Raw genomic sequence first — 14,094 nt, forward strand, 5'->3', positions numbered from 1 at the left:
ATTCGCCCACGTGACAAAATCATTTTTATTGGCTCTGTCGGGTGGTGGAGGGACATCCTTAAACATGGACACGACCTTCCCACCTCAAAAATAACTAATAATGTATCCTAATATTGCTCGTGAAAACCAACGTATACAAATAAATTTAATTCTATAGTTTTCATTTACAAAAGTGTTCCTAATGAATGTGTTGACTTTTTTTGTTATTTTTGATGCGGAAATAGCAATTTTTTCTCCAGGAGAGTGACATTTGGGCCAGTTACGTTGATGAGAATAGAACAGAAAACAAACTTCAATACCGTACAGCACAAAAGACACTCTTTTACATCATTGTTAGGCAATGTACACAAGGTATAAATGTGACTGGGAAGATACACCGTAGTGGCCCCTGCTGTTTGGTAAGCTGAATTGTACCCTAAATGTGGACTTTCATAGCCAATACAAGGATCCATAATTATTCAGTATTTGGATGACTGTACATGGCGTATCAGATATGATTCTAATTATTCGGTGAAGTATTATATATTATAGTTATGTTTTATGAAACATCACTTATATCACCATTATCTTCTTCTGTGGTAGCTCCTCGTTTCCGTGGAGCATGGAAGCCGGGTGGTGAGGGTTGTGGTGGTGGTGAGGGTTGTGGTGAGGGTTGTGGTGGTGGTGAGGGTTGTGGTGGTGGTGAGGGTTGTGGTGGTGGTGAGAGTTGTGGCGGTGGTGCGGGTTGTGGTGGTGGTGAGGGTTGTGGTGGTGGTGAGGGTTGTGGTGGTGGTGCGGGTTGTGGTGGTGGTGAGGGTTGTGGTGGTGGTGAGGGTTGTGGTGGTGGTGAGGGTTGTGGTGGTGGTGAGAGTTGTGGCGGTGGTCCGGGTTGTGGTGGTGGTGAGGGTTGTGGTGGTGGTGAGGGTTGTGGTGGTGGTGCGGGTTGTGGTGGTGGTGCGGGTTGTGGTGGTGGTGAGGGTTGTGGTGAGGGTTGTGGTGGTGGTGAGGGTTGTGGTGGTGGTGAGGGTTGTGGTGGTGGTGCGGGTTGTGGTGGTGGTGAGGGTTGTGGTGGTGAGGGTTGTGGTGGTGGTGAGGGTTGTGGTGGTGGTGGTGGTGCTGAGGGTTGTGGTGGCGGTGAGGGTTGTGGTGGTGGCGAGGGTTGTGGTGGTGCTGAGGGTTGTGGTGGCGGTGAGGGTTGTGGTGGTGGTGAGGGTTGTGGTGGTGAGGGTTGTAGTGGTGGTGAGGGTTATGGTGGTGGTGCGGGTTGTAGTGGTGGTGAGGGTTGTGGTGGTGGTGAGGGTTGTGGTGGTGAGGGTTGTGGTAGTGGTGATGGTTGTGGTGGCGGTGTGGGTTGTGGTGGCGGTGTGGGTTGTGGTGGTGGTCCGGGTTGTGGTGAGGGTTGTGGTGGTGGTGAGGGTTGTGGTGGTGGTGAGGGTTGTGGTGGTGAGGGTTGTGGTGGTGGTGCGGGTTGTGGTGGTGGTGAGGGTTGTGGTGGTGGTGGTTGCGGTGGTGGTGAGGGTTGTGGTGGTGGTGAGGGTTGTGGTGATGGTGAGGGTTGTGGTGGTGGTGAGGGTTGTGGTGGTGGTGAGGGTTGTGGTGGTGGTGAGGGTTGCGGTGGTGGTTAGGGTTGCGGTGGTGGTGCGGGTTGTGGTGCGGGTTGTGCTTGATGGTTGTGGTGGTGGCGGCGCTGACTGTTGCTGTAACAACTGGAGTCATAAAAGGTTTTACTTTGGTCTTGGCCAAACATGAGGGTTATATGGTACGGCTCCACGGTTAATCGTAAATTGCGATGGTGTTAGTCACCGTTTCGTGAAAGGCGAAATCAATTGCTGCTGTACATTGCTGCGCTGAGCATCAGTGTGCTCAGGTGATAAATACCAACGTCGACGTCTGATAGCCATAGCGAGCGGGCTTCAGGTACGGAGACTATTCTTCACTTTTTGCTGTTCCTCCTCCGTTGAAGGGGTGTAGGCTGTTTTACTGTAGTGGTCCATGTTTGTTGGGGTCGCATAGCCGCAACAATGCCACGACTGTGCCTTTCCTTACAATATTCATTCGTGAAGGCGATGTTTGCGCATCCACCTGCTGTTGATGTTCTGATGCGGTTGACGTTATCGCCGGTGTCCTTTTGGAGAAAATATCACGGCCAGGAGGTTGCGTTGTTTGCGTCTCGAATGAGGCGCTTATAATAATAATGCCATTTGTAACGAGCGCAAATTTGCGGACGTAACGGCCGCAACTCAGAGGCGCGGAGCCAAGCTCAGAGTCGCTCGAACGCACGTGGTTATAGAGGTGAGTCTTTAAGTCTCTCTTGAAGGAGGCGATTGAAGTGATGCTGCGAATGTGTATAGGGGTGATGGCTTTCTAGACTTTTGGGCTGCCACTGAGAAGCGGCACATAGACGTGACCATCCTGGATCTTGGTATCAAGAGGAGGTCGTGAGTCGCGCTGCGCAGGCATCTGCCGTGTGCTGAGCTGCAAGTCGTCAATAATGAAGAAAGGTACGGCGGGCAGGCGGATATGAAGGCGTTGTGGCAGAGGCAGGCGGTCTTGTATGTGACCCTACTGGCGATGGGGAGCCAGTTGAGGGCACGGAGAGAGGCTAGTGAGTCGAGACGGGGATGAGTGTGGCCAATGACGACGCGTGCGAGGTCGTTTTGTAGTCTTTGAAGTTATTTTAGGTTGCCAGCGGAGGTCTGGACTAGGACGGAGTTGCAATAGTCGAGGCGATACCCAACTATGCAACATGCCAATGTGTTGGCAATTTCAGTGGAGATGAGAGGACGTAGGTGTCTGAGAGCCTTCAGGTGAAAGTTACATGAACTGATGATATGGTTGGTTTGACTGTTGAAGGATAAAGTTGAATCTAGGATCAAACCGAGGTATCAGAAGTTATCGGTGAACCTGATGCTGTGACCGAAGATGTGTATGTGTGTTGGGAGTGCTGATGAGTTGAGACGTTGCTTGGTACCTAACATGATGGCCACTGACTTTTTCGGATTAAGGACTAGGTTGTGTGCAGTGAACCACTGATGCAAGGCGGTGGTACATTATTCCGGACATGCCCCCTTGTTCCACTCTGTTCGCGATGATCGGCACGGAGAGATGTGCTTGCCCGTCTTGTTCTTAGTTTGTTGAGTTCGCCTGCCCTCATTCTACACGTGACGGGTCGCATTGTGAGACGGTATATGTTGCACACTCGAAATGAAGGACGTGGGCAGATGCTCCAAATCGAGGGCAAACACATTTATTGTGGTTAATCTGTAAGATGCAACAGCACGTGTGTCACACACAGAAATCCTCAACCGAGTCGCCATCAACCACGTGGCTGATGTACAAGTCCAGTTAATCAATAACCCTGCCAGCCACCCACAGGCCCAACTCATCACAAGCTGGTGTACACACGTGCATTGATGTACTGCAAAAGCACATAAGGACTTATTAGATAAGTAATATATAAAAAAAAACTTTTTTTAAACACGCTTTTATGAAATGTACTAGTGATGGAAGAACTCCACGACTCTAGGAAGTGACCCCGAAGCTTGCCACAACGTAAGGACCGTGGCCAATTACAGCCAACGTCAGTTGACCGTGGACAATTAGACCCAAGCCGAAACATAACATATAAAAAATAATGTAAAATATTTTTTTATGATAGTATTGTCATCAGTATGACATAAGTAAACCAAGTTTGCAGTCGATACCACATTGGGAAGTGGTTTAAAATTGAGTTACAAAATTTGAGGATACAACAACGACAACAACAACAACGACGACAGCAACAATAACAGACAAAGTGAGTTAAATGAAAGCGTGTAATAAAAGAGTGGTCCATTCCTGATGTGCCACATATACCGCTTGACGAATATAATCCATCTCTGGACCGTAGCCCAGTAAACGCGGCAACCTTGGACGCAAATCTGGAACGCGTTTGGGAACCGTCGGGCCTAATGTTGGCCCCACGTTCCATGTTAAAACAGGCGCAAGGCATATTCATCTCTAAAACGTTTCGAATGCGTCTAGAGTAATCAAATACTTGTCTATACTGGAGGAATCCGATGAGCCGTGAAGCTCTTTTTCACAGCTGTCCAGTAGGGGCAGGTCAGGACCGTTGCAACACCAGACAATACAACAACACGATATGGCTGAAAAGTATCGAAAAGGTAAAAACAAATCACTTAAAATATATATACAATTAAAACTGTTTTGCTATCTTGCCATGTAAAGACCATTGACACGCGTCCAAGTAAACATTGCTCAAGCTAATAATTGCTTTATTTCAAGATGTGCAATTTGTGTTCTGTTTCACCAGCGAGGCCAGCAGTTTATGAAGCTCAACTGGCACTTTCTATTATTGCTCAAAGTCCTCACATAAGGCGTTGCGGTTCGAAGGTCAGAGCACAGTCGAGCACACACAAGGGGATGGAGCAAGACCTAGTATTCAACCTGGCACAGCCGGAGGACTACGGAGAGGTGATGCGCATGTCTGAAGGCATTTACGAAGGGAAAGACTACCTGCCAAGCGTGTACCACGACTGGCTCAAGGACCCAAACAGAACCGTGATGCTCGCACGGCTACAGGGAAGAATCGTAAGTGTTTCGTCCGTTTGCCCCGTCTTACGCGTACGATTAAGTACACTTAGGTACACTTCGAGATCTTGCCGAGGCTAAACGTAGAGTTACCATGACCGACAACTCTCACGTGGCAGATTGGGTGTGAAAGTACTGCTCTCTACTGTATTTGGTGGCCCGGAGGTTACTTGAAGGGCTGTCAGTAATCGCTCTGTGATATCTATTTCCGTGGACCATTCGCTTGACACTAAATGTTGCACTGCTCTGCAAGAGATTCCAATGTGTACTTTGTCTCGTATCATGCCACTGATGGCACAATCAGGATGGAATTTTGGGGAAAGCACAACAAGTGATGGGAGTAAACCCATAAAGAACAGCCACACAAAAGTTTGCCATGTCAGGAATCAAACTCAGGTCCTTCCTGCTGGTAGCTGTAACCCGAATACGAACCCACGATGTAAACTAAACATTGTTTTATTTTACCAGGTAAGGCCCACTTAGCTATATAGCTCTTTTTCAGAAGCCACCTGGCCACACATGTCAATCTACATTTGAAGTTTTCGTGACTGCAGGGATCCATACACTTTGGTTCTTTCGGTAAAGTCACGTAGGTAAAAAATAAAATAAATGAAATCACGACGTTTCGATTGTAACACAAGCGGTCGTCATCAGATGATGATTTTACCTAAAGAACCAAAGAGTATGGCCACACATTCTTGCCCAATGGAGTGGCGTATCGTGTGGACATTGATAGCAGCCAAATTCTCTAAACGCACGTTGATTCTAAATGTGGAAAACCCCGGCGAAAAATCCACGCCACCACGGGGAGAACATGCAAATTCCAAATGTTGTACACTCGAAATGAAGGACGTGGGCAGGTGCTCCAAATCGAGGGCAGACACATTTATTGTGGTTAATAGTAATCTTGTGAAGAACAGCACCATCACTCTGTAAAATGCAACAGCACGTGTGTCACACACAGCAATTCTTCCGAGTCGCCATTAACCATGTGGCTGGTGTCCACGTCTGCTTAATCATTAACCCTGCCAGCCACCTACAGGCCCAATTCAGTCATCACATGCTGCTGTACACACATGCATTGATGCACTGCACAACACATCAGGACTTTCACAGAAACCCACTTTACTCCCTTGCTGCACAAGGATATCATTAAAAGAGTGGTCCCTTCCTAATGTGCCACACAAATATACAGCAGCAGGCGTCAGGGTTGGCATCGAACCCACGACCTCCTGTACACCACCAGGCGAGGTAGTTAATATATCTGGCCACCGCGGGCACCCTAGCAGTGCCAACTCGAAGCTCTTGAGCCCTGAGCACCCTGCGTTCTCAGGTGGCACTAGAATCTTTGCTGCTGACGGACGGGGGGGCGACGGCCCTCGTCGGTGGTCTCCGCGTGGCCCCCAAGCACCGGGGCAAAGGAGTGGCCGGCCTCATCCAGCGCCACACCCTGGAGCACGTGCGGCAGCGGCACTCCGGCGTGGTGCGCAAGCACGTGCTGCGCGGGGACACGCTGGGCCCCGAGGTGCTCAAGAGCCACCGGCTGCTCTTCACGCGGGTGAGGCCGTGGCCCTGCGGCAGCTCGCGAGCGGCTCTTTGCGATCGGTGGTGGATACCAGGACGGGGGGAGGTGAGGTGGAGTGGGAGACTCTGAGAGTCGAGCGATTAAACGGTGAGGACACGAGATTAAACGATCTGAACCACCAGTTTCACCCCGGTGAAGAAGAGCAGATGGAAGACACGTGTCACCACCCTCCCCCACCCTCCACGTGCCAGCCATAAACATACTTTATTTTCCTATATAATGTCGGGCCCTATTTATAAAGCTAGACATTTCAGGAACCGCCCCTAGATCTGCATAATTAGATGGGATGGTTTGAATAACCTGCTCTTCTTCACCTGGGTTGAGACCGGTGGTTAAGACCGTTTAACCTCGTGTCCTCACCGCTTAATCGCATGCTCATCATGCCTCGCTGTCGCTCTTTGCGACCCGTCTCCTTGAGATTCACAATCGTCAGATCTGTTCTCGCGGTGTCGCTGCCACTCCTCACCCCGGTGAGGCTTTGGCGGGTGGATCGCGAGCAGAGTGGTGGGGATTCTGTTGTGTGGTGGCGTGGTGCCCATCCTGGCTGCAAGGATTGCCCCACGGTTGTGTGACACGTCACCCTACCGTGGTCATTTCATCTTGTTCAGCTTGAGGCACGATCCGAAGTTCATAAGAATGTTTTGTTTAAAAAACGTTGAAATGTACAATTATACTTTTTGTGATGTCCACTGTTTCCTTTTTAGGCTACTGATCAAAATTGACTATTAAAGAGGAGTGACTCAGATGTAATGGCAAATTCACTTTAGCTGCAGATAACTTCGGAATTATATTTGTGGATCGGCTGTGCCAGCATCTTCCCCATATATCGATGGAGATAAGAAGTTTTCTATGCACCTGCCTACATGTTGTTGATCAGCACTGGGTAGGCCATTGAATGAAGTAGGAATGAACATGCCACTGACTTGGCTAACAAACGTAGAGTTAACCCTTCAAATATTTTTTTTACTTTACAATTTATTTCATTACGTGATCAGTGAATTTGACCACTGCGGCGAATTCTCAATTCGGTAATTGGCCCTGCGTGGCGACGTCCTGAACGGGGACCCCTCTTGTAACGTTCGGCTACAAAGACAAAGAGCCCCCCGTATAGCCTTAACAGACTGTTGGGGCAAGTGCTGTTGGCGAGTAGCAACTATGAAGGCTAGAACGGCACACGAGGGGGGTGGGGATGGCCAGCAACCACGCCAGGCCGCCTTTGTCTCCCCCAGTGACGATGTTTTTACGCACCGGTTACTCATTTGATGCGGAGTTGACGACCTAGGGGAGGCCCGGGACCGGTTCGGATACTCGTCACAACGCGAGTGGGAATCGAACTTTGGGAGGTGGGGGGGTCGCAAGCGCGCTAACCGCTTCGCCACCGCTCCCCTGCAGGTGATCTTCCACCTGCATGTGACATCGGAGGCTATGGCCGCCACCGTCGCCCGAGCCGCCGCCCTCACCGACCGCTCGCTGTCTCTGGAGGTGCGGCAGAGCGAGGCGGAGGCCATCCTCCTGAACGCCGCCGTCATCGACGATCTCCTCCCCGCGCGCCTCTTCGTGCACAACTGGGAGCCCTGCCGCCCCGACCCGGTCAACTTCCCGGCTCTGAGACGTCTCGCACTCGCCTGGGCGACGGACGACCCGCGCGAGCCCTCCGTGTTGAGCGTCTGCGGCCGCGCTTTTCCCATACCCAAGCCGAGCCGCTGGTGGCGGCAGGACGTCGACGTTTTGAGCAGCAGCAGCAAGAGTAGCTGCTGCCTTGCAGCGGTCAATGCGCAGGTAGCGTTTCACTTGGCACGGGCACCGGAGGATGCTCCTGGAGGCAACGTTGTGCTGTACGTGAGCGTGGAGAGCGCCTTGGCCGATGGGGTCCATGGCTTCTTGGCCAAGGTCCTTGGCTCGGCCGCATTGATCGATAGACTCGAGCAGAAGCTTTTGGAAGTAGATTTGTAAGGAGGTTGTGAGCTCATTTCTTGTTTTCGTAGCCGTGTAATCTCTGTGAAATGGGCCGCGTTCATTTTGGCGTCCGATTTCTAAATGTCAAATGCCGCGTAAATTATTACGTAGAATTTTAACTATTTGGAGTATGTGGGACATCGCACATAATCCGAGGCTCTTCTCCAAAGTAGTCTGGCGTAGAGAGATTATAATTTTTACATTTAGATGTGTGATGACCTCTAAATTTAAATTCAAGGTTTAATAAATAGTATTCACCATTACAAATGTTGGGTCTTCGATCAGAATTGTCATCTTGGCACACAAGCTGTTGCAAATGTTATAGAGCTTAAATCATTGACGTGATTATAACTTGTGAACGCGTATATCCAGCGCTCCAGATGGAGGTTTAACAGGAGGCCTGAACCTGATCTTGATTTGGAAAATGTTTAATTCCTTCAGTAATAATGTGGCCTAAAAGCACACAATTCAGTGGACGAAACGTGGCTGGGTTGTTCGCGCAGTTAATGCCATGTTGGAGCAGATCCGGCATTGTTGAGAAGTGATGGTTCGATTGGGTTCTCAAGTGTATCGAGTTTATAAACTATTTTTTTTTTACCATATAAAGCCCACTGAGCCATATAGCTCTTTTTCAGAAGCGACCTGGCCACAAATGATAGCTCAACGAGGTGGCTTATCATGTGGGAATTTATAGCAGTCACATACTCTGAATGCATGTTCATTCTAAATAGGCAGGGAAACACCGGGGAAAACATACAAACTCCAAATATACAGGTGTCAAGGGTTTTTATCGAACCCACGACCTTCTGCATAACAGGCGAGGTAATTAACATCTCGCTACCGTCGTGTCCATGGTCTTAGCCGGGTCATCAATGCCTGCCCATCCCCATAAAACTATCGCAATGAATTTGGTTCTGCACTTTAGTTTATCAAAATTCCAGCTCTTTGGATTAACATATTTGTTTTGCACAACAGGTGTGAAAGCGTTGCCCTCTGCTGTGTGAACGGTCACTTTAAGGAATTTCAGAGGTTGCTCTGTCATGTCCACTTCTGTGGAGCATTCGCTGAATGTAAGCGGTGCACTGCTCTACAATAGATCAGAATTAGCACTTTGCCTCATGGCATGACAATCCATAGAAACATTGGGATGCAACAGCTCTGGTTAAATATAAAATAATTAAATAGTTTTGAGTGGTATGCATGTGTAGTGCCTGAAAGTACGCGTCACGCGCGGAGGTCGGTGTGCGCGCATGCGGCGTACAGTGGGAGCAAATAAGGACACGGGCCGCTGATTGGCTGGTCATTGTTGTTGTTGTCGAGATGTGGGGCCGCGCTGTCTGAAGATGGTAGCAGGTGGCAGGGAGTAATTAAGGACGCAGGGCGCTGATTGGCCGAGAGGGTGTTGTTGTCATGGAGTGGCGCCGCATTGTCTGGAAAAACATGCCAAGTGGCAGTGGGGGCTGGGGGCGAGGGGCGTCGCGGGGGATGCCCCTGATTAATTGGGGATTAATTGGCTCGGGGATAAAGACAGGGGTTTTTGGAGGAGACGGGGGTTCGCGCCTGGGAGGAGACAGAGGATGGAAGAGTCGGAGCAGCAGAGCTAATAACAGTATAGGGTAGCAGTGGAGAAGCATAGGATAGCAGTGGAGAAGTGTAGGGTAGCAGTGGAGATGTGTAGGGTAGCAGTGGAGAAGCGTAGGGTAGCAGTGGAGAAGCGTAGGGTAGCATTGGAGAAGCATATGGTAGCAGTGGAGAAGTGTAGGGTAGCAGTGGAGAAGCATAGGATAGCAGTGGAGAAGTGTAGGGTAGCAGTGGAGAAGTGTAGGGTAGCAGTGGAGAAGCGTAGGGTAGCAGTGGAGAAGCATAGGGTAGCAGTGGAGAAGTGTAGGGTAGCAGTGGAGAAGTGTAGGGTAGCAGCAGAGGTGGGACAAAGTCATTGTTATGCAAGTCCAAGTCGAGTCTGAAGTCATCAAATTCATGACTCGAGTCTGACTCGAGTCCAAGTCACATGACTCGAGTCCACACCTCAGAGGTGGGACAAAGTCATTGTTATGCAAGTCCAAGTCGAGTCTGAAGTCATCAAATTCATGACTCGAGTCTGACTCGAGTCCAAGTCACATGACTCGAGTCCACACCTCTGGGTAGCAGTGGAGAAGCTTAGGGTAGCAGTGGAGAACCGTAGGGTAGCAGTGGAGAAGTGTAGGGTAGCAGTGGAGAAGCGTAGAGTAACAGTGAGACGACGAAGCCAGTAGGAAGCGGCTGGAGTGTGGGAAGAGAAGCTGATGTAGTTACGACGGAGTGGGACGGCGGAGCTGATAACGAGCAGCCAAACTGTGGCGGAGAGAGTGGAGAGGAGAGTCGACGGAAGAGTGATGGGAAGCGAGTGAGGCTGGCGGAACGCGGCAAGCGAGCGGAGAGCGTGGAGGAGAACTGTGGATCGGTGTTAGCGGGAGGAACGTTGAGCGATGTTGGATGGAGAAGTGTTGATCGAAATACGCGAAATAAAGTAAAGAGGAAAGACAAGAAGCTGTCGTGTCGGTTCGAGCACTACACATGTAATTCAAGGGAGCTCTGTTATTATCTTCCAGAGGGCATTGTTTAAAACTGGTTTCTGTAAACTTGAGGTGGAAATGTCCTCAATTCCACAATATGACATTGATAGTTCAATTGAATAATAATTTAGAAAAAGACAAAGAAGCACCGATAATCTATTTTGTCAATCCACTGCTGGACGAGGATCTCCCCCTTGCCCCGTGGGTCGTTGGTCGTCAACGCGATCACATTTCACAACAGGTCCCATGATGTAGCTGCTCACCCCGAGCTCTCAGTGTCTTGATATGCATTGTCTTTGTGCTGTGGTCGCCTTTTGGCTTTCTCCGGTCTAATACTGTTTGAGACTAGGCTCTAAAGAAAGCTGTCTCTGGTGTGGACCAATCAGTCTCAACGACAATGCATATGTAGGACTTGAAATGTCACGCGCCACGCGTTGTTGCTAGGGGGAGCGAGCAACGTACAGTGGGGGTAACTGAGGACATAGAGTTGTTGTTGTGCCAATTAAGGGGGAGGTCTTGAAGATACGCCACAGGTGTTAAGGCCAACTAAGGACGCAGGCCGGTGATTGGTCGAGAGAGTAAGTGTCTACGAAAACAACATCACGTGACATCACGTGAGGCTGGGGGCCTGGGGGCGAGTAGTGAAGCGGGGGATGAGATAATTAATTGTGACTGATTGGTTTGGGTATAAAGGCACAGCGTAACGGAGAGACGGGAGTCTTGGTTGGTGTTGGAGTCGGAGTTGTTGGTGCCCGAGATAGAGACGGAGCAGCAGGGAGCAGGAATAGATGTGATAAGGGTAGACAGAGAGAATACAGATAGGGCAGCAGTGGATAGAGAGAGTACAGCGTACGGCAGCAGTGGATAGAGAATACAGATGGGGTAGCAGTGGACGGAGCGAGTACAGAGTAGGGTAGCAGCGGAGTAACGGACCTTGGGGGAGAGAGAGAGAAGCGAGCGAAGTCGCGGAGCGGAGCGAGCGAACGGAGAGGCATGGAGTGATGACGAGGAGGAGGTGTGAACTATATGCGTGAATAAAAGAGACGAGAAAGACGAAGCTGTCGACTCAGTACGAGTCCTACACATATACTGACAGAGCATGTTTGTTTTAGTTTGCATGTTCGCCACAAGTATATTTGGTTAATGCAGACACGATTCCTTGCAAAAGGTTTATGTTTGGTGTTTTAACATCTTAACACAACTATTTTTATTGCCAGAACGGGTGAAACCTATTCTTATATTTTGATATACTGGCAAGGGAGGTCCCATGATGTAGCTGCTCGCCCAGAGCTCTCAATGCCCTGATAGTGGCATTGTCTTTGTGCTGTTTGCCTTTTGGTGTCCTCTGGCCTAAAACTGTTTGAGACCAGATCTAAAAAAACTATCTCTGGTGAGGACCAATCGGTTTCAAAGACAATGCATCATCTACTACCAGAGTGTGTTTTCTTTGCATGTTCACCACAAGTATCTGTGGTTAATGCAGACATGATTCCTTGCAAGAGGGTGATGCGTGGGGGTCACGATTGTTGCACAAGCACAGTCAAGCTTGCGGCCCACTGAGGCCAAGGAGGGCTGCTCACGTGGCTTACCGACTCCTCTAGGATTGTCCACCAGTGCGTCATAGAATAAGTGCAGCACAGAGGTGGATTTTTTGCCACGCTGTCCTCTGCTGCCCACCATGAAGAAGGAATGAAAACTTCACCGAGTGTGCACGTTCTGCAACGCCTACTCACATAGACCTAGTAAATAAGGCCTAGTAGATAAACCTAGGACAATAAGTGTAATGCAATAGCGTGAATATTAATATTGTAAGCAGGTCTTGGTTTTCCTGGTCTTGTCAGTAAAACCCATGTTGCTATGGGAGTTCACAAGTGCCATCCAAATCCACTCTATCTCACAGGCACGTAACCATAGTACTGTTTGACACGTTGTAGGCTTTCGCGACCAATATTATTCATAATAAACGTTTTTGGGTTAGATCGCGTTATTTATAAATGTGTCGTAACCCTCCACCACCCGACACGGCCAATCACTTTTTTACTGATTGGCCGTGTCGGGTGGTGGAGCGTTACGACACATTTATAAATAACGCGATCTGACCCAAAAACCTATATTATGAACCATAGTCCTGTGCTCTCAGTCACACTATGGGGAGTGGTGGTGCATCGGTTAGCGTGCTTGCGCTACGAACCCGGCGACCCGAGATCGATCCCCAACTCACGACCAAGACCAGTGACAATTATTTGAACCGGTCCTGGGCATCACCTAGGTCGACTCAGCCTCAAATGAGTACCTGGTGTGGTGTGTAAAACATCTCCACTCGGGAGACAAAGGAGGTCGGGCGTGGTGTTGGCCACCCACCCCCTCGTGTGCCATTCCGGCCTTCATTAGGTGCTCGCTTAACAGCACTTGCCCCTACAGTCTGTTCCAGCTATACAGGGGATCTTTGTTTTTTTCAGTCACATTACTGCACAAAGTTAATATTTGTCAAAAGGTGTTAGCAGGGCTTTCTAGCTCATGCAGTATTTTATGGAGTGCTGCTAGGCTAGCTTGGAGTAAGGATTAAATACCACTCGGGTACACGGTACACCTACAGTATGACTATTCTTATGTTATTAATGATCCTATGTTATTGTAACCAAATATTCCAATGAACAGGTGTAGACGTATCATGAGGGCAAAATAAGGCGAGATGGATGTGACGTGCCAATACACTTCCATGAACAATGTTCCAGACCGACGTGGCTGAAATTAAGCACCGGGCCGTAAAGGTGAAAATTGCATGAGCACGTGGTTTTATTGATTTATTTACGGAGCAAATTTTTGTCCTCGACGTTTAACATGGTAACGGAGCAGTGCATTAATCATCCACCGGCATCACTCATGAAAAATACATCCTTGCGGACGGGGGGAGGGGGGGGGTGTTAGGCATAACAAAAACAAAACATGCAGTCTGCGCTGTGTATTGATCACGCCCGTAAAAAAATCCGGCACCGCAGGAGGCAGCAACGAAAGGTTGGTGGAATCGTACGAATGTTGTTGAAGCTGCCTTCCGTGAGCGCCGCGGTGTCCCCGTAAGCGTGGCTCGCGAGGAGCAAAGGCAGCAGCAGATGCTCCAGTTTCCTCCCACATGTAAACCACACTCAGTCATTTGGCCGATGACAACCTTAATATGTGTGGAGGGCCGCAGAACTGTGGCAGAAATTGTTGACGCCGGCCCCACCACGTGGCTGCCTTCCCGCTTGCGTGTGATTCTCCGTGCCTCCGAGTCATTCTCTCCCCCAGAGTGAGCGAATGCTGTGCGGCGCATTGCAAGTTGACAATGTTATACAAATATTAGCACGGTTGGCTACGTATGGTGCGAACGAAGTTCAACGTACATACATTCATGAATTACACTTATCTTTGGATAAGTAGGCACAAGCATTAACC

At 49.5% G+C, this 14,094-nt stretch overlaps 1 protein-coding gene across 5 annotated transcripts; it reads left to right on the forward strand.

The window, feature by feature from the left end:
• Positions 1-1,777: 1,777 nt before the first annotated feature.
• NAT16 (N-acetyltransferase 16 (putative)) lies at positions 1,778-12,628 on the forward strand. Of its 5 annotated transcripts, none has more exons than XM_061550936.1 (4): positions 1,778-1,896; positions 4,292-4,569; positions 5,903-6,127; positions 7,547-12,628. In XM_061550936.1, exons 2-4 carry the CDS (start codon positions 4,402-4,404, stop codon positions 8,105-8,107), a joined length of 954 nt encoding a protein of 317 aa, XP_061406920.1. In that variant the 5' UTR covers positions 1,778-1,896; positions 4,292-4,401; the 3' UTR covers positions 8,108-12,628. The 5 variants fall into 5 exon arrangements, with proteins under 5 accessions (XP_061406920.1, XP_061406923.1, XP_061406922.1 ...); XM_061550939.1 differs by having other exon boundaries at positions 1,833-1,896; positions 4,372-4,569; XM_061550938.1 differs by lacking the exon at positions 1,778-1,896 and adding an exon at positions 1,966-2,271.
• Positions 12,629-14,094: the final 1,466 nt, after the last annotated feature.

This window comes from Lethenteron reissneri, chromosome 13, assembly GCF_015708825.2.
Source record: "Lethenteron reissneri isolate LAM-NWPU_2019-01 chromosome 13, ASM1570882v1, whole genome shotgun sequence".
NCBI classification, from domain to species: domain Eukaryota; kingdom Metazoa; phylum Chordata; class Hyperoartia; order Petromyzontiformes; family Petromyzontidae; genus Lethenteron; species Lethenteron reissneri.

What these genes read in the sequence shown, in the direction of transcription:
- NAT16 (XM_061550935.1), top strand. An exon ending in CACGGCTACAGGGAAGAATC is followed by an intron (nt 4,570 to 5,902) that starts GTAAGTGTTTCG and finishes CTGCGTTCTCAG; the next exon opens with GTGGCACTAGAATCTTTGCT. An exon ending in ACCGGCTGCTCTTCACGCGG is followed by an intron (nt 6,128 to 7,546) that starts GTGAGGCCGTGG and finishes GCTCCCCTGCAG; the next exon opens with GTGATCTTCCACCTGCATGT.